The 18990-nt window shown below is 46.6% G+C and overlaps 1 protein-coding gene across 6 annotated transcripts; it reads left to right on the top strand.

Moving 5' to 3' along the window:
• Positions 1-179: 179 nt before the first annotated feature.
• On the top strand, positions 180-18233 carry ZDHHC1 (zDHHC palmitoyltransferase 1). Of its 6 annotated transcripts, none has more exons than XM_010717881.4 (11): positions 180-408; positions 2180-2392; positions 4257-4432; positions 5050-5151; positions 5897-6021; positions 6333-6491; positions 9405-9517; positions 13039-13124; positions 14391-14484; positions 15103-15211; positions 15854-18233. In XM_010717881.4, the coding sequence occupies exons 2-11, from the start codon at positions 2180-2182 to the stop codon at positions 16366-16368; spliced, it is 1692 nt and encodes a 563-aa protein (XP_010716183.2). In that variant the 5' UTR covers positions 180-408; the 3' UTR covers positions 16369-18233. The 6 variants fall into 6 exon arrangements, with proteins under 6 accessions (XP_010716183.2, XP_085091490.1, XP_085091489.1 ...); XM_085235364.1 differs by lacking the exon at positions 180-408 and adding an exon at positions 521-539; XM_085235363.1 differs by lacking the exon at positions 180-408 and adding an exon at positions 549-566 and having other exon boundaries at positions 9405-9502.
• Positions 18234-18990: the final 757 nt, after the last annotated feature.

Genomic DNA, 18990 nt, shown 5'->3' with positions numbered 1-18990 from the left:
CGCCAGCACCTGAGGGCCCGGCAGTGGGGGGAAACCGCCTCACACAGCGGCTGTGCGGACGGCCGCCCAGCAACTTCCCATGGCGCACGGCAGCGGCGAGCCGCGCTGAGGCGGGAAGCGAAGCGGTGGAGAAAGGCGGGAAACGGAGCGCTGCGGCGAAACGCGCCCGATGCTTTTTGTCCCTCGCGGCGCGCCGTAGCCCGCCCGTTGCCATGGCGACGGGCCCAGCGGCCTGACCCGCCGCTCTCGCTTCTCCGTGCGAGAAGCTGCGGAGCCGGGCCCGTCCCCGTCCCGGCCGCACGGGGCACGCGGGGCGCCCGGCTCCATCCCGCCGCCTCCCCCGGTCTCGGGCCTCGCTGCGTGCGGACTGCACGGGGAGACCTGCGGCCTCCGAGCAGCGCTGACTGAGTAAGCCCGGAGCCGTTCGGCAGCGCGGTGCGCGCCGTGCTTTCCTGAGCGAGAAACGTGCCGGGTTTGCTGACGGGACTCAGCTGGGAGCAGAGCGCTGAGAGGCCATGCAGAGAGATACGGGCAGATCAGTGCGTTTAACGGGAGCGCTGCCGAAGGTTAACGAGGGGTTAATGGCTGTGCACGGCAGGGCTGAGGCCGTGGGGCAGCGCCTGGCTGCTGTGTGGGCAGGAGATGGGCTAGGTGGCCACCGGGGTCCTTTCCATTCGGGATGTTCTCTGGTTCGGTAGCAGTAATTTCCAGCCCTTTGCTTGCACTGATGCAAGCAGATCTTGTATCTGAACCGCCCTGCTTGCTCTGATGGTTGCAGTCAGTGCCCTTTGGGTTTTTCTGGCACTTGAACCGTTATCAAAATGACAGCAATGACACGAGACAATGTCAAAATGAGACAATAACGAGCCAGAGACCTCTGCTCCTTGCCTCTCAGCATGCTCCTGTGCCCAGGGACCTGGAGAAGTCCAGCCCTGTAGCCCCACAGAATGCAGAACAGATGCATTTCTTTAACAAGGCAGGTTCTGTTTGAAGCACAGCCCGGCTCAGTGGCAAGCAGAGAGCTGCAGCTAACAGTTCAACACAAACTGAAATAGCATCTGTTTGTCATAGCTGTTGTGCAAACACTCAGACATCAAGAACTTCCCAGGTTATGGTTCACGACTTGTCTTTGCAATTAAATCTTGCTTTCTCATGCTGGCAGCCCTGGTGTTGTAGGACAGCTCAGTAATCTGGCAGCTTGCTGTGTGGGTGCCCTGCATATGTCACTCTGTTTTGTTCTTCTAGCAACAGTTGGCCATACAGTGGTGTTGTGTGCAATTCCTTTTTCCTCTTTTTGCTCACTTTTTGTTCAGCTTCTAGTCTTTCCACTTTGTTGCTGACAAAGGCGCCTCTGTTTCTGTGTAGCGCTGAAGCTGTGATTCCATCCCACATACTCCAGGAGGGCAACCTGCTTTCACTTCACTTCTCCTCACCAGCTGGAAGGAAACATGGCATAGCTGAGTCAGGTGGCAGCATTTAGGAGGGAGCATATAAACAGGAGGGAGGGGATAGTGGGTAGTGATAGGACAAGGGGAAATGTTTTTAAACTGAGACAGAGGAGGATTAAGTTAGATATTAGGAGGAAGCTTTTCACACAGAGGGTGGTGAGGCACTGGAACAGATCACCCAAGGAGGCTGTGGATGCTCCATCCCTGGAGGCATTCAAGGCCAGGCTGGATGTGGCTCTGGGCAGCCTGGACTGCTGGTTGGCGACCTGCACATAGCAGGGGGTTGGAACTGGATGAGCATTGTGTCCTTCTCAACCCAGGCCAGTCTGTGATTTGTTCTGCCATCACCTGGAACAGCTTTCTGAAATGAACGTGTTCCCAAAACAGAGCATATCATGCTCTGTCTCTGAGTTGGGGGAATACTCTTTTTACTTGATTTTGGCCTTGATCCATTCAAACACTGTCAAAACCTTCACAAGTTAACTAAGTCAGTTAAGTTCAACTTAGCTGAAAGTTTGGCTTGTTGTTGTTTCATGCAGATATCAACACTTGCTTTTAGAATATGTAATTGTTTTTGCCCTTTTGTTTCTATAGATCCTCTTTGCAGGGAGAAGTCTTCCCTCAAATGCTTGTCCTGGTCTCTAATTTTTCTGGAGCATATATCCAGGACCAGGGCTCAGTCAGAATTCTTTTATTTTCTCATATTTTCTTTTTTCTTTTTATTTCTACAGATGAACATCTGCAACAAACCTCCTAATAAGACAGCTCCAGAGAACTTGGGTGAAGCTGGTCCTAAGGTCCAACGTGCTCGAAGAAATGGCTGGAGCTGGCCTCTGCACCCTTTCCAGATCATTACCTGGCTGCTGTACCTCTTCTTTGCACTGGTTGGCTTTGGAATTCTGGTTCCTCTTCTGCCCCTCCACTGGCTGCCCGCTGGCTATATCGTATCCTTTGGTCAAGAGCAGAACAGGAGCTGTAATGAATTACCAGTGGAACATTTTTAAACAAGTAGTGAGCATAGGAGAAAACAGCTTAGCCAGAATCTTTCTGAACTATAGCCATGAAGTTGATTTTCTCCTGTCTCTAAGAAACACTTATTTTGGAACTATCTCCATTCCTCCACCAAGGAAGATCATTAACATTCTACTTGTCTCTGTCATTACTCCCTTTTAAGGCTTTGCCTCCCAAGCTCTTCTATCTACATCTGCTTGTGTGTCTCTGTATGTTGTTCTACAAGTGTGCTGCAGGGTTTGAGGGAGGGCATAGGAAAACTTGGGAACTGCTGCTTGCAGAGTGTGGGGTTGTGTGTCTCCAGGATTACTGTCAGTCTTACTGTAGTGCAAACCAAGGAGAAAATTTAACACAGTTCTGTAACTGGAAAGAAGGAAATCCTTCAGCAGAAGCCTGTTTTGCCATTCATATTTAAAGCTTCCTTAGCAGAACCAGGTAATCAAGAAATGTTATATAGACAGAATGTTGGGAAGAGTTCTGAAGAGATCTTCCTAGGAATGCCATTATCAGCATTTGTACATCTGGAATTCATATGTCCATAGAGCCTTTGATATTATTGGGATTCTGATGCTTTTGCTGATAGTTTTAATTAAACTTGCATGATTCAGTCATCCATAACATTATCAGCTTGCAGTTATTTTTCATCTACCTGAATTCTTACTGAAATCTTTGGTACCATCATGCCTCGAACTTTGTAAATTTGTCTGCCACATATCATCATAACTCAATCTAAAGTCATTCTAATTGATCAACATAACTCAAAGCTTTACTGCTAGTACTGTTAGTACTAATGCCTTTTTTTTTTTTTCTTTCCTTACCACGCTACTGTGTTTTCCATAGACTTTAATAGGATCAATGATGTGCATATCTGGTTGTGTAGCAAATAAGCAGGAAGATTAATTGTTGCATGCATGCCCATGTATTTCAGTGTATTGAGAAGCAAGCTCTAGTGTGCAGTGGTTTACTAGACAGATAATCATAGAATCACAGAATGGCCTGGGTTGAAAAGGACCACAATGATCATCTGGTTTTAACCCCCCTGCTGTGTGCAGGTCACCAACCAGCAGCCCAGGCTGCCCAGAGCCACATCCAGCCTGGCCTTGAGTGCCTCCAGGGATGAGGCATCCACATAACATTTCTGCTTTCTTTCCAAATATTGGCAGTCACTTGAGGTTTGATCAAAAATACTTCTAAAGCTTATTTGCTCTGCCTTGTGACTGTGTTTTGTAAATAAGAATTCAAGCAGGTGATGTTTTGAGATATAAATGACATGTCCTGTCAGTAAATCCTGTAGGACTGTAGTTGATAGGGGTGATCCTGTTCCTTGGGATTCTGAAGGAAGAGGAAAGCAAGGTGTTCAGTGCTAGTTCCTTGATGTGACTTTTTTTCTCTCTTTTTTGGAAGTTTGGTCTATTGAAGGGGCATGTGCACGGCCTTAACTGCCTGTTACTTTCCAAAGATTCTGTATGGACTAAGAAGCATGAACCTACGCCATCAGCCTGCACATAGGGTCAGATTCTGGTAAGTAAAGGTAAACTTTAAAGACTCTTGTGCAAGGGAGGATATTTCCATGAGGCAGAATAGTACTTTATGAGGAGTGTGTTTAATTATCATTGATGTTAGTTACAGTGAGGCAGGTGAACTTCTCTGTTAATAAAGCTCAGATTAATGTGCTGTAATCAGTTTTATGGTAATTTATAATCTGTATATTCCTTGTCTCTGTGGGCTTTGTGTATTAAGAATAATATATATACCCAAGTATAAATCACTCCTACAATCCTTAACTGTGTGCTTCAGTGTCCAGGAGTGTGTTTTATCTACCATTTAGTTGTTCATCTTACTGCAGTCTCCATTGATCCTGCGGATGCAAAAGTGCGAGAAAAAAACTATCTAGGGCCTCTGGCCACCTTCAATCGTAATCAGCATGCACATGTCATTGAAAACCATCATTGCCATGTCTGTGATGTAAATGTGTAAGTATCTTCTCTTCTCTTTCTACTAATCTTTCTTCTTCACCATTGCACTTTGCCACTGGACGCTTCTTTACTGTTAGACTGTAAGATTGAAGTCGAGTTCTTGAAGCTTTTATCTCTGCAGTGCCTGTGAATCCTCATTCCCAGCTCAGTGAGCTGGGTAGGCGTCTACTGTCAAATGTGAGCATGGTCCTGTGTGTTACTTTATTGCTCTCATGTCTTGTGGAGAGGATTCTGCTGTTATTCGTTATCTGGATGTTGGTGTTTGATCTGAGAACAGCGTGTAACTTGGATGTGTGTGCTTGTGTTTGGCTGGATCCTAATGTGGTAGGAGAAATGCCTGGAGGGAAGGTTGTAAGGTGAAGGTTTGTAGAATTGCTTAAGGTTTTAAAACAAGAAAGCAATGACCTCCAAATTAGAAATCACACAGTGCATTAAAAAAGCAAGCTTTGCTTTGGGACCGTGGCCCAGCAATAGTGAATACAGCCAATATGTTGGGGAATTTAATTGTTCTTGTTGTAGATATGGTTGGTTCCCAGGCTCTCTGCTGCTCTACCCCCCTGTACTTGTGTCCCTGGTAAAGGCATGCCACTCTAACACCACCTTTTCTTTGGCAGGAGTGCCAAATCAAAGCACTGTGGATCTTGCAACAAGTGTGTGCGTGGCTTTGATCACCACTGCAAATGGCTCAACAACTGTGTGGGAGAGAGGAATTACTGGTAAGAGCTTGGTACTGTGGCAGGAACACATCGCTGCCTAAATAATATCCCCAGAGAAGTCTGATCTGCTCTCAGCTACACAAAGCCACTTTTCTTTTAGATCTTAGCTGAGTAAAATCAATCATGAGAAAACTAGGTGTAAAATGCAAGCCCTGCTATGACATCCACATAACCAGGGATAAAATCACTATGCTTAGTAGTCAAATGTCTACAGATGAGAACAGAAAACTTGATTGTTCTACTTGGTATTAGGAAAACATGATGGGATGGTAAGTGGGTGTCTGTAATGCTTGTGATAACTGGAGTGGGAATAGGTCCATGATCATGCTGTTGTTCCCTTCTCTGAATCCAAACTGCCTGCTTTCCCTCCAAGATTTGTCAATTGGCAGCAGCACACATGCAGATCTAATCTGTGCCAGGTTTAAGGTAAGGAATAAAGAGGCTCACGCTGATTATTGCTTCTCTGCACTGGGGCCATGTGTGGAGCAAAGAGTTGTCACTGCTCAGTGCCACGATATGCTGCCTTGATTTTGTGCAGAGAGCTCTTTTTCTGTCACGCACATTTTTGACTGCTTTCTAACTGCAATTGTTTCAAGGGTCACAGTTACTGTTAGGCTATGAAACAAGGCTCTTGTCTGGCATTTATGAAAGTGCCACAGTAATGTGGGATAGCTACGTATATCTGTCCCTTGAACTGTGTCTGTGATGTTACCAAAGCCACTCAGAGTTCCCACTTCTTTGGCAGGTTCTTCTTGAACAGCGTGGTGTCTGCCATCCTGGGCCTTGGGCTTCTGCTGCTCGTTGCTTTCTACGTCTTTGTTGAGTTCTTCCTTAACCCCACGATGCTTCGTTCTGACCATCACTATGAAGGTAAGGGCAGTGCATCCTGGGAGTCAGCCAGCACGTCTCGAGGACCAGTGTGTGAGATTGGATTCTTCCACATTCTTCTCTCATTCCTTATTCCTTCAGTTCTACAAGTGTCTGCTCAGCTGATGGAACGTTTCTTTCTTGCACCCACTAAACTGCTCTTCCTAAAAGCTTTGCGGGCACAAAGTTTCTTAAGCCTCACGTGCATAATGGGCCTGCAGCCCATTTTGAGTTACAAATATTTCCAGTTGTAAAGCTGAGTTAGAAACACTGCATGGACAGTTTACAGACCTCCAGCTGCTTTTGTTTTACAGGTCTGAAGAACCACACGGATGTCTGGTTTGTGTTTCTGCCTGCTGTTCCTGTTGAGACTCGGGCACCTGCCATTTTGTTCTCAGCTGGGACTTTCATTCTTTTGAGCCTGGTGACTGTGAGCCTGCTAGGCCACCTCTTGACCTTTCACATCTATCTTAGTAAGTATTATGTTCCTGTCACCTGCATCTCTATTTCGTTTTTCTTTAGCTACTGCTTGTTCTGCATTCCTTGTGTGTTCATCCATGTTACAAACTTACAAGATTATCACTGAAGAGATAGAAAGTAGGGGGTTTAACCTTATACGTTTTGTGTCTTTGCAAAGGGTGGATTGGAGCCAGTGAAAAGCTTTTTCCAACCTGAGTCAGACTCCTCAGAAGCATTTTTAAATCATTATCTTGGAAATTTCTAGTAAGGCCACCATCCATCAATACGATTTCCTTCATTCAGAACTGAATCTTAGAAAGTATACAAAACTTTAGAATCCAGATAAACTTGTTTAGAATCCAGAGTTCACTTGTTGAACTACATCAGTAGCCATTTCCAGAATGGCTTGGGTGGTGTTTGGACAGTTGCAAGTCTTGAAGGTTAAATAATGGCATCTTAAATGGAAGAAATAAAAGAGGAATTGTAACTAAACTGTTCTTAGCTAGTATAATAGTGAGAGGCTTTATCTAAAAGTGCATATCATTTTATATAGTCCATAGGAAGCATATCTGGGTCCCGTTTCCTGTGGTTATAGGTTGATAGAACATCCCAGCTGGTTCTGTGTGATGTCAGTTTGGTGCTGTAGGACTTACCAGCTGAGACACAGCATGATGTGAGCAAGGTGCACTCATGTGCAGTGCCATTCTCTACAACCAGTAGATAATGAAGTAGATCTCTGTGATACAAGAGATCCTGTTTCTCTGGTCTCATTTTCTGGTGAGAAACCCAACTCCCAGATCAGATCCCATTATGGAAGTTGTACTGTGTTGACACAGAATGACTTGTGGGACTCAGAGGGAGAAGCTTTCAGAAAGGCTCCTCATTAGGTCTCCTACTTGGTGCTGTATCAAGAGGGACAGTTTTTGTCTGGAAGTGCAAATGGTCATCAAATACCTTTTTTCCAGTCACTGTCTGGAGTGGAGCCTGTGCTATTTGCATTCTGTAAGTCGTGATGAGAAAAGATTTTGCACTTGCAGTAGTCAGTGGGGTCAAAACTAGGGAAGGAGGGATGTGCTGGAAGAGAGGTGGATTGTTAGGTTGCCTGTAACAGTGAGACAGAAGCCAACACAAACAAGGTCAGCACAAACCAGTGCAGTTCCAGATGGGTCGCAGTCCTTGAGTTTGCTTTCTTGTTGTAATTACAAGTTGACTTTTATCTGGTTAATGGTGATGCCTGGAGATTTTAAAGGTTGATCTACCGCTACAGAAAGATTAAAAAGCATCAGAGCGCTGGTGAAACTTCAGGAACGTTTCCTTTGGCTGAAAAAGACAGCGTTACTCTGTGCAGCACTGAACAGCACGTTACCTTGTCTACCCATACAGCTTCCACAAGAGGGTGCTCCTTCCTTGGGATAACGATGCTCTTTCTTTTGTCAAACAGAAATGTTCTGTGTGACCAAAGCCCAGTTCTGTGTGTAGAACCCAGTTCTGCTCTGGTGTTTTTTATTGCTGTCTAGATGTGAATTATTCGTCCTCCTTCAGAACCAATTTGAAGGCAAATTAACTTTTAGTTTTGACCCAATTTAATGTGATCTTTTCAGAATGACTGTCCTGGCTTTAATTACTTGCTGCTGTCACAGTAGGTTATTCTCAAAGCAGCTGATCCGTGTGATCACAGTTACATCTTGATTGAGATGCAGTTGCAGAGGCACTCAGTGAGGCATGGCACATCGGAAGTTTGGAGAGAGGTGTTTGGTTTTCTTTTTAATTATGTGCTGCAGTGCTTTTGACTAAATAACCATTTAAAAATATTGCAAAAGTTGCTCTGCTAAGTATGTAGAAACCAATGAATTCTAACCCAAGAATGGTTTGTAACCACGTTCTGTTTCTTAAGTAATGCACACAGATACAATTCTACTAGCATTTGCCAGCACTCTGCACCTTCCTCATTAAATACATTCTCTGATCACCTGGCTGCAGACTTGCATTTGTTTTTATGGTCTGACTTCCTGGCCAAATGCATCTTGGATTCTTTTTTCTTCCTAAGGCCATTGCTTGCCTCTGCTCTCCCCCACTTCCCTGCAGTGTAGCTGTGCGTCTAGAGCATGGTTCTGAGGGATAAGATACTAGTGGAACAAATTAATTCAGACACAACAGAGATTTTAGTCTAGATGTCCCACATCCTGAGTGTCTGATTTAACTACATGCTACTGTAAACAGGAATAATGCTTCCAGACCGCAGTCAGAAACTACAGCATCCATTTCTGGCTTCTGTGTTCTAAAAATACTAGGACATCATGAGGAGAGGAACGCCTTAGTTTTGAATCCCTGTAATGTTTGGAGTCTCTTGAGGAAAACAAGCTGCTCAGAAATGTCAGATGCTTTTGCTCATTCATGGAAGCAGATGTGTCTGTGTCTGCAGGACGTTAAGAGCACATAAACTCAGGCACATATAAACTTTGAGCACGTCTGTTTGGCACAAGATGAATGGGCATCCCATGCTGGATGTTTTGGACATTAATTATCTCAGTCTTCTGGGCTGCACCAACCTGCTGGCTTTCTTTTCTTCATTTAGTGTGACGTATTTTTTGTCTCCTCGTTATGCAACGCAGATCTTTCAAGTATCACATATGAATAATGGATCTGCTCTGAAATGAGCTGAATGAATTTCTGCCACACAAAAGGCAGCACCACGTGTATGTGAGACACTTAACTGAGCACTGTGACGATGAGAAAGTGCTGTGATGATAACAACAAAGGGTACAGTAAGATAAGCAGTGCAAAGGTGCTTTTGGCTTGGAGTATCAGTTTTCTCCTGTTTATAGTTGCCATTGAAACGAGGAGTTTTTCAGGCTGTTTGTGAGCTGTCAGTGCTGTCAAGAGTGGCCTTTCACACACTGACAGCTGTTCTCTTTCTTTCCTCCCAGTGTGGAACAGACTGACTACATATGAGTACATCCTGCAGCAGCGTGCCCAGCAAGAGGCCAAAGAAGCAGACAAGCAGCCGGATCCTTGTCCCTCCCAGGTGGTACCCAGTCAGGTACTCTCTGCACTTGCAATCCATTTCCCATAGAACAACCTCACTCATCGGCTGCATAGAGCTTGCTTCAGTTTTGTATGCTTCAAATTTTAGAGGCAGCTGCTCCAGATAGAACTTTGGAGGCACCTCTGAGGAGCAGAGATGTGAGTAGGATTGAGAGAGCCTACGGTCTGTAACTTGATGAGCACTTCAGGCATTAGCAAGTACTGCTTTCAAACAAATCAATCCCACCCACTCTCTTCTTCCACCATTTGTTCTGGGCCCTGGACTTTCTGTTCTCCTTTGCCAACGCAGCTGTTTGTTACAGTCATGCAGTGAACAGGGTGGGGGAACTCATCTGGGTAAGAAGAAACTTTATTAAAAAAAAAAAATAGTTGAGGTAGCATTTAACTGGGCCAGCTCCCTCCCATTTGGTTCACCAAGCAGTCACATAACTGCTTGTGTCAGCATGAAAGAGGATGACTGAAGAGTGGGAAGGTCCTGTCTCTGGAAAGGACAGGACCATCTGTTTTGGTGGCAGTGTGCATTTTGCTGGTCTGTGTGCATGGTGTTGTAGGTCAGGACTGAAAATGAGACAGATTCCAAGGCAGGAGAAACTGAGGATAATCATCAGGCAGCCAGCATGGACTAGCTTGACTATCTGGAAAAGGAAAAGAGCACCAATCCTGTTCAGAAATGACCCTGTGAGCTTTGTTCTCCTTTGAGATGAGTCTACACAGTGCTGAGGTCCTTGTGATTACCATCATGCTGATCTGTATTGCTGCAAAGGACTCCTCAGTCCTGCTGCACTGTGCAGGGGAATACACAAAACTGACACTCTCACAGAAAGGTTTGGTGTAACTTATTTTGCTGCAAGACAGCTTTGCCCCTGGGTTGCTCAAAATTTGACTGAACAACGTTTGTATTGGTTTGGATGGGGGAGTTGACTAGAAACTTCCAGTTCCTCCTAGTCTAAATTATTCTGGGATTCTGCAAGCCCATGTAACTCTATCTAGCTTTGAGTTGAGTGAGTTGCCTTCTATATAACTAGTTTTATATTTCATAAGAAGCTAATTAAATCCAAGCTTAGTCCACATCTTCTGTGAATTGGTCCTGGGGTCTCCCTGGACTCATTAATGGCTTTTCCCTATCAAAGGAAGAGGGAAAGTGAGCTAATTCCCTTTCTGTGCAATGTGGAGACCTCAGCTTTTCGTATACATTTTTTGTTCTCTGTTGGGAAATCTGAACTTTCAGTTTGAAGGAGGGTTTCCATAACAGCAAGGATGTTTGGCACTTTGTCTCATACAGCTTTGCCTACCATGACCATTAAAGCAATAATGAAACAACAGCACTAATGATTTCCTGGTTACCAGATTTTAATCTCTACTGAAAATATACCTGAGAAAGGTGAGCTGTGTGTGCCTAAGTTTGGGATGAAGCTGTTCAGCTGTGTTCTCCTGTCTGCACGGCTGCTTGTCTGGAAGTGTGTGAGTGTGGTTCATTTGAGGCTTGCAGCAGTGGGGTGAAAAGGAGCTCTGTTTCCCTGCTGCAGTCAGTACCTTGGGGAGCAGTGGGGACTGGAAGATGCCCAGTAACATTGTTAAGAACACTGTTAACCCCCCAGACTTTCCTTGTTCCTCACATAGCAACCAGAGATAAACACAAACAAATACACGGAGTAGGAGTACACCAAGTGACTCGCCTTTTGTAAGCTGCATTGACTACAGCCTTCAGCTTGAACACAGAGGCCCTTTGTAACCGATCCAAGATCTTGCAAGCATCAAATAGAAATTGTGTTCTTCCCACCTTTGTCTTAACTGTTCATTAACTACAGAGAGTAAGAAGAGATGCGTTTCCCACTCTACTGAAGCCTTCTTTAAGCCTGTGTGCTGGTTCAGCCTTTGGCTATGTTCAGGCTAAAGGATTACAGGAGACCTGAGCGTGGCCAGCAGTCGTGAGGTGGCAGTGAGCTTTGGGAGCTGGGATTTCAGTGGGGCTAGCAGTCTGTTTGCAGCAGGACTGAGAGCTGAACCCGAGTGAGCTGATGGGGAGAGGCAGCTCCATCAGGCTGGCAGCTGCCCAGTTGTGTGGGAGCTGAGGGATGCTGGGGCTCTGTGCTGTGCTTTCATCATGCAGAGAGAATGCTGCATTTTCTACTCATCGAGTCTTCTTCCATTTGTTCCTGCTTGTCAGCTCTGATGGGCTGTGTTCTCTGTGCAGCTGCTTTGGTTATACATAATTTAAAAGGCCAAAATGTACAAAATGGATTTTTAAAAGGCTCTTCTCTTGCCTACTTGGAAAGCATTGCTTGTGGTATCCTCAAGGTGCATTTTGTTAACCTCCTTTGAAATACCAAGCCTGCAGTCCTGCTTGCTCGCTGTGGATATCAAATCCTGATGATTTCCCCTTGCTGTGCACAGTCTCACAAGAATATCTCCTGCTACTATTTCAGCACGCTGTACAGGGAATACCTGCATCTCCCCCTGCTTACAGTGACACGAGGCTGTGGCTGATCTCCTTCATTTGTGACTCAGGTGCATGAGGTTGGTGTGTCAGCGTTAGGAATTTGGTCTCCAGGGAGCTCTGAGGAACAACTCATGTACACCTGGTGCTCAGGCAATGACAACTGATGAGCTGAGTTATAAATTCATTGTGAAATATCTGCAGATGAACTCTGCTTTTCTTAGTGAGCCTCCAACAGTATAATTCTCAGATCCCAAAATTCTAATGTTTAAGGTTGCTAAACCAATTCCCTTCAATTTGATGCCAGCACCTATAAAACAATTGCAAATTTCTTTCTGCATTTGCAAAACCAATTAAAGTAAGAGCACTTTACAAAATGCAACAAGCCTGAACTCTTTCCAGCTTGGCAGCTCTCTTATCTACAATTACATGAGTACAGGGACTCCAGATCTCCATGCCAAGGTTTTTGAGAGCAACTAGTAATTTGGGCAGTCTCTCTGCTGGCACAGGAAGAAGAGTGACCAAGGATGAGCAGTGCAGTGTGCTGGCTGTGTTGCTGGGGATGTTGTCCCCAGTGCCCTCTGGCAGCATTGGCAATGTGTTTGTCAGAGGCTTTGTACTCCCTTCATATCTTGTAATTTCTTCTGGAATCCATGTAGCATTGAGGGTTTTCACATGCTGTTGTATCAGCCTATAACTCAAGATTATAGGAGTCTTCTGCAGCTCTTTGCAGTTGGCTTTCATATTTACTGCCTTACATGAGGCAGCATCATCACAGATCCATCACTTGGTCTTCCAGCAACCCCAACTGAGTGCTTCTGGGGGAGAACCGGGAGCCCTTTTCTGTAATTTGGATACTTGAATTGAGGGGGTTTCTTTGTTAAGCCTTCCTTTATGCTTATAAGAGTATGCAAGCTGAAAATAGTGCCGCATCCTCTGCTGAGTTTCAGCTGTGGTAGCTCTAATGACAAAATGCTTGGCGTATGGGAGGCAGAAAACACCTCTGTAGTGAAAATCCTTCTCCCCTGTGTGTCCCTCTTGTTCTGAAAATGTGAATTCTTTCTGTCTGGTCGTTTCAGGAAGCAGACTTACTTTCAGCTAACCCTGGCCATACAAACCCTGGTGTTGGGGTAGAGGACTTCTCAGCAGCCAATTCAGAAAAATGGTGAGTCTCCCAGAGATGTGTGTGCTGAATGGGAAACCATCTCTAAAGTCTAAAGAGCAGAAGGAGCACCAGTGTTTCAACCAAGATATGCTGAATTCACTGAGTTTCAGGAGGGCAAATACGTGCAGGAGTACTTACCTCCCTTCCTCTGGGACAATAACTTTCCTGGAAAGTTTTAGAGTTTTACAATAAAAATTACTTTAAAGCTGCCTGAAATAGATCTGGGAGCTCCACTTAAGCTTGCTACAGTATGACTGAAGGAGGTGGTCTGCTTTGTGAGCAACTGAAATGAGAAAGCCTGCTAACTTTGTGATTTAGGCTTAGAGAGCTCTGGAGTAGCAAGTCATTCTGAGTGAGTATCTGAGGTTGTCTTGGAATTAAACTGAATGCTCTGCTACTGGGGCTTTGAGAGCTGATTGTACGTAGTAGCTCATTGTACCTTGTGTATGCTCACATCCTTAACAAGGCTGAGGCTCTTAGCAGGAGGGCTAACTGAAGGATGAAGTCTGTAAGGTAGAAAGGGATTCCACTGAAATGTACTCTGACCCCGTGCATTTTTGCTGCCATCTCAGATCATCAGCTGGTCGAGTGACCTGCTCAGCATTATGTCCTAGCCTGCTTTTGTGTCAAAAAATCCAGCCTTAGCCCATTTCCAGACTCCCTAGAGGTTTTTTTCTCAAGTAAATTAAAAGGAATCAGGCTGAAAAAAACACTTCAGGTTGTGTTTGTGTTCATTTAGTACCCCCACATTTGAATCTCTCTTCTCAAGCCATAAGGTTTTTCTCTCAAAATCAAGTTTCAGCTCTATGTGGAAGCCAAGTGATGGCGCAGAGTACTGATAATATCCACTGCTAAGAGCCACCATATCACAAAAAAGGGTTTCTTCTGTTGCCAGCTTAAACTTCTGGTTTTGTCCCACAGTTCCTGTATTGAGCTCATTATCATTATAAGACTTCAGGCTGTCAGGAGATGTGAATCACAATATGAATCAGTGTAGTTTATGAGATGAGGTGAGCAGTCACTGGAAAACAGTGTCCTTGTCTCTTAATTAAGCCTTGCCTATTAACTCATGTCCTTAGGGAAGGGAGAGGAAACTCTTGGTGTGTTGTGCACCAAAGCTGCAAGAACAGCGACCCTGCAGTCGTGCAGGGTGTGCAGTGCAAAGCAGGGGCTGCCTCAGCCTGATTGAAGCTGGCTCTGTGCAAGAAAGGTGGAGGTCACAGTTAAGCAGTGTCTGAGGGAAGCATCTGACATATCTGTATTTAGCTTTTCAAAGCTCTATGTCCACGCCAATGAAGCTGATCCTGAACGCAGCTCCTCTCCTGACCTCCCATCTCTTCACTTTGCGGCCCCTTTGCAGGTAAGCAGGAGTTCTGCTGTGTGCTCTGGTGGACAAACTTGCTCTGATGCAAACTGTGCTTACCTCGTCGTGTCCTCGGTGTGTGTGCAGGGATGCCTGTGGTCGCTGCATGCAGACAGTGCTCTCCTGCCTCAGCTCCCACGTGTGAGCAGGTGCATTCTGCTCTTGCTTCGCAGACTTGCAGCTGAGCTGTAACACGTGGAGCCTGCACAATCTCTCTCTGTTCTAGTGCTGTTCAGTGACTGCACGCACCTGCGTGTGCTTCTGTAGAGCAAATTCCAACAGCTTAAGCATTCAAATATCTCCATGTTTGAATAAATAAATAAAGCATTTGCCCAGGGGAATAAGGTGTGTGTGGGTGTGAAGCTTTAGTGCATGAAATAGCTGCCCAAAGGGATGTTTTCTGCTTTTTAAAATTCATTTACCTGCATCCAGATGCTTTCCCCACTTCCTCTGGTGACTGATAGTGGTGCTCTCTTTTCCCCTAAGCTCATTAATCAATTTTGTCATCCAGATGATAAGAAAAAATCCTTCTCTACTATACTTGTATGTTGGACAAGGGCTATCTCTTTCTTGATATGTCATGTGCTGTGTGACTTTCTGCCTTTGCTTTCACAGAGACAGAAAAAAAGGAGGAGGAAGATGTTAAGGTCTTCTTCCTCAGTGATGGAGAGCAGATCTAAACCGCATGCTGGAACTTGGGCTTCTTTTCCAGGTCCCCAGTCAGGTGAGTGTGCATCACTCAGCTTCTTTGCTTTGTAACTCTACCAGTTCACTGAAGTGTGAAGGAATTAATACAAACTTGCTTTTAGAAAGTAGCGACAAGAAAAAAAATAAAATAAAAAAGCAAAGAATGGAAACTTCCTGGAGAAGAGGAGATATAAACTTTATTTGGAAGCGTCTGTGTTGTGCAGATTTAATGGGGTTGTGATGCCAGCTTTTCCTTGCTCTATTAGGATTACGGCTTTAAACATGCTATTTCTTGGAACTGTTAGTTCTAAGGTAGCTGAAAAGAAGGGCTCTTCTTGCTCCCAGTCATCCTACTCAAGGTGTTATTGCAGCAGCACAATTAAACAGAAGTAGTGCTCATTTCAGTTCTGTTTTCCTGAGGAAGAAGGCACAGCAAAACCCATTGTGGTGGCAGCTGTACCATGGACCGCTTTCGTTTTTAAAGGAGAAATTGGTCAGATGAGCAAGAGGGAAACGTAGATCTTCATAAACAAGGTTAGGCTGCTTAAGCAACTGTGTCAGCAGCACTGAGGGCAGTGGTTCCCAGCTGATGGATCGGCCATGTCAGAGCTGACATCTGTAGGGCTGACGGATCTCTCTCTCTCCTTGACCTTCCTTGTGTCTCTCGTTCCATCTCCAGAGTTTCCAGCCACAACTGCTGCCACCTCCTCCTCCCACAGCCCTCTCCTCCTGGTGCCCACCGTTCCCCTGCCTACTGCAGTGCAGGCAGCAGCACCCCCAGCTGACTATCACTCCGAATCTGCTGAGTCCATGGATGAGATTCCTGTGGCTCAGACTCACCTCGGCAGCACAGCCCTTCACAGCCCTTGTAAGAACAGCTCAAGCAGTGCTGGGCGCTGTCCCGTGTCCACACCTGATCCCAAACATTGCAAGGGGAAGAGTCTGTATTCTGGGCACAAGGTGAAAAGGAAAAGCTGCCAGCGAGACAGACGCATGGAACGAGATCTGGAACTTTTTTCTAAGACTCCTGCTGTGTTTGTAAGTAAGAGCAGTGGAGAACTTCATGTCTCTCAGCCCCGGCCTGGTGGGAACACATCTGAACCACAGCACAGAAAATGCACCAGCAAACAGCATCTGGACAGGCCTGATCCATGCCTAAAGGACATAAGGACAAACACCACAGTGCCCGAGTGACTGTCCTTCCAAAGCCACAGCCTTTGGGGGTGAAGCAAGATGTTTTTTTTTCCTATTTGCGTGTTTCTGTTCAAAGGTTTTCGCTCCAGCAGTTCATTCTCTGGCGACAGCAGCATCCCTGTGTGTGATGCTGTCCAACTTTCAGCACTCTTAGCTGAGAGGCAGCAGAAGCCCAGCTGCATCATATTCTTCTGCGTTTCCCTTGTCTCTCAGGACGAGGGGAAATGGCCTCAAGTTGTGCCAGGGTAAGTTTAGATTGGATATCAGGAAAAACTTTTTTACAAAAAGGGCTGTTAAGCACTGAAATAGGCTGCCCAGGGAGGTGGTTAAAAACCATTTGGATGTGGTGCTCAGGGACACGACTTAGAGGAGGGTTGTTAGGGCAGTTTGGTTTGGTCGTGGTTGGATTCAATGATCTTTAAGGTCTTTCCAACCTGAGCACTTCTATGATTATGGCTGCTGCCTTCTGAGCTAGGATTGCCCCAAGCCTAGTTCCACTCTCCTTGTCAAGGCGAGCGGGTTTTGCAGCTAGAGAAGTGCCCAGGGCTGTCTGAGGTTGGGTGCTTTGACCTGTTGCCAGAGGGAACTAAAATAGAGCATTCTCCATAGAAAGGGCTGTGCGCTCCTGACGCTCTGCAGACCAACGCTGCAGAAAGTTTAATGCTGTAGGATAAAACAAGGCTGCATCTCCACTCTCTGTTAATACCCTGAAAACTCAATTTTCCACTTGCCCCCACCCGGGCTTTGGATCATGCCAGGGCATCTCAGCTGGTAGTCAGGGAGTGACTTGAGGATTGTTCTGTCCCTGTACCACTTTTCACTGTGCGCCTTCAAGCCAAGTCCACCAGCATGTACTCTAAAGCAGTGTGGTTTGACTGCTCAGCTGCATCTTTCCAGCAGCCTGGAGTGCCCTGCAGTGCAGCTTTCTCATCAGAAACTTCTGAGGATGCAGCAGGTCCCAAAAGCTTTTCATTTCCTGGGCTTGCCAACTCAGTATTAATCCACAGCCCAAGCGCGGTTGTTCTGTATTGCAAAAAAAATCCCACACCTGACACCAGGCTCGAGAGCCAGTCTGTGGTGGTGGTGAGAGTAGAGGGTGATGTGGGCTGCAAAGCCTGTGCTGCTCTGTGGGCAGCATGCCTTGCTTTGCATTCCTGACTGAGCACTGCGGCCTGGGCTGCCAGGAAGCCCAGATCTGCCTAGCAGCCAGCTCCCTCAGAGCCCAGGATAGCAGCGGAGCTGTCTGCTGGACCTCACCAGCAGCACTGTGTGCCTGGCATCATTCCTCACCTGACAGCTGCACGGCCTCTGTGGCCACCACCCGGAGCTGCGGTTGCCACCTTGGCTGCTTGCACCATGTCTAACAGCCCCTGCCTGGCTACGATGAGGAGGGCTGCATGCCCTGAGTGCCAGCAGCTGGCCCAGTTCCCTCAGGAAGGGAAGGCACAGGCGATGTCTGAGCATCCAGCTGCTTTCTGTAGAGCACGTCTTGTTCCAGGGCCATCTCTGGGCGCTCTGACCAGGAGTTTATTGTACTAAAGGGACAGAGAGCTGAGCTGTCCTGCTAAACATCTCCGTGGGATGGAGAATGGCCTCTGAGAAGTGTCCTGTGTGCTTGCATGGGCATCTCTCCCTGCTGTTTCTCCCTGCTTGCTGCCATCCAAGAGAGCTGCAGCCTGCAGTCGCCGGGCTTTCAAGGCTAGCTGTCCCCTTACAAAGCATCGGACGTTCATCTCCAGCAGGTGCCCCTGAGTAGCTCTGTGTTCTCTTACCCTTTGCCCATGCAGAACCAGCCCCAAAGTTATGTATGGAGCTCTTTATTAGCTCTGTCCACAATAAAGTTTTCTATGCCCTTTGCTAAATAATTTCCTCTTTATTTCTTCTGGCAGCCATTCCTTTAGCCGCCCTGTTGGTGATGCCCAGCTCTGCCATCCAGCACTGTGCCCCACCATGCTTTGCCCTTTGGGTGTGGATGGCTCTGTGGATGTTCAGAGGGGCTGCCTTTGGGAAGCCCGTGGGGTTTTTTGGGAGCCCAATGCTGCAATCTGTGGGGATAGCCATGTGCCAGCAGGACGGGCTTCCAGTGCTGTGTATGGGCTCTGCTCTGCACACAGCAGGACTTTGTGTGCATGACTGGTGTCTGATTTGGGTGTGTTGGGCATTAAGGATGCACACTGCATCCAAGAGTGGAAATGGTGATGCTGGGATGTCCCCAGCTCCCAGGAGAGCTGCTGTGCCCCAGGAGAACCTCCAGAAGCGCCGCTCAGCATCTGAGCTGCCTCCCACAGCAGGCTGTCCCAGCAGCAGGACGCGGTGCCCCAGGCTGCCCAGCTCCAGCAGGAGACACTGCAGCTTTTTAGAAGGAATGAGCGGCGCATTCTCAGGATGCTGACAGCTTTCTGAAGCCCTTCCCAGCGCCGGGTTGTAAATCATGGCCCCGTCCACCCCTTTGCTTTCATCATGCGCTGTCTTCTCTTTGAAGTCAGGGTGACCTTCCTTTGGGAAATGCCTTTGATGTGACCGTGCTGGGAGGACCCCGAGTGAGAGGGGAGGACAGAGCTGTGACCCCTCTGCCCCAAACCTCACACCGTGGGGCAGAGCAGTGGGGCTGGGCACGCCTGC

This window comes from Meleagris gallopavo, chromosome 13 (genome assembly GCF_905368555.1).
Source record: "Meleagris gallopavo chromosome 13, MGAL_WU_HG_1.1, whole genome shotgun sequence".
Taxonomy (NCBI): domain Eukaryota; kingdom Metazoa; phylum Chordata; class Aves; order Galliformes; family Phasianidae; genus Meleagris; species Meleagris gallopavo.
The sequence above is the reverse complement of the archived record's forward strand: the minus strand, read 5'-3'. Positions and strand labels throughout refer to the sequence as shown.

Bases quoted from the DNA above. Each gene is read 5' to 3' on its own strand.
- ZDHHC1 (XM_010717881.4), top strand. From the start codon at position 2,180: ATGAACATCTGCAACAAACCTCCTAATAAGACAGCTCCAGAGAACTTG. The intron at 6,022-6,332 runs GTAAGGGCAGTG...TTTGTTTTACAG, and splicing joins TTCTGACCATCACTATGAAG to GTCTGAAGAACCACACGGAT. The intron at 6,492-9,404 runs GTAAGTATTATG...CTTTCCTCCCAG, and splicing joins GACCTTTCACATCTATCTTA to TGTGGAACAGACTGACTACA.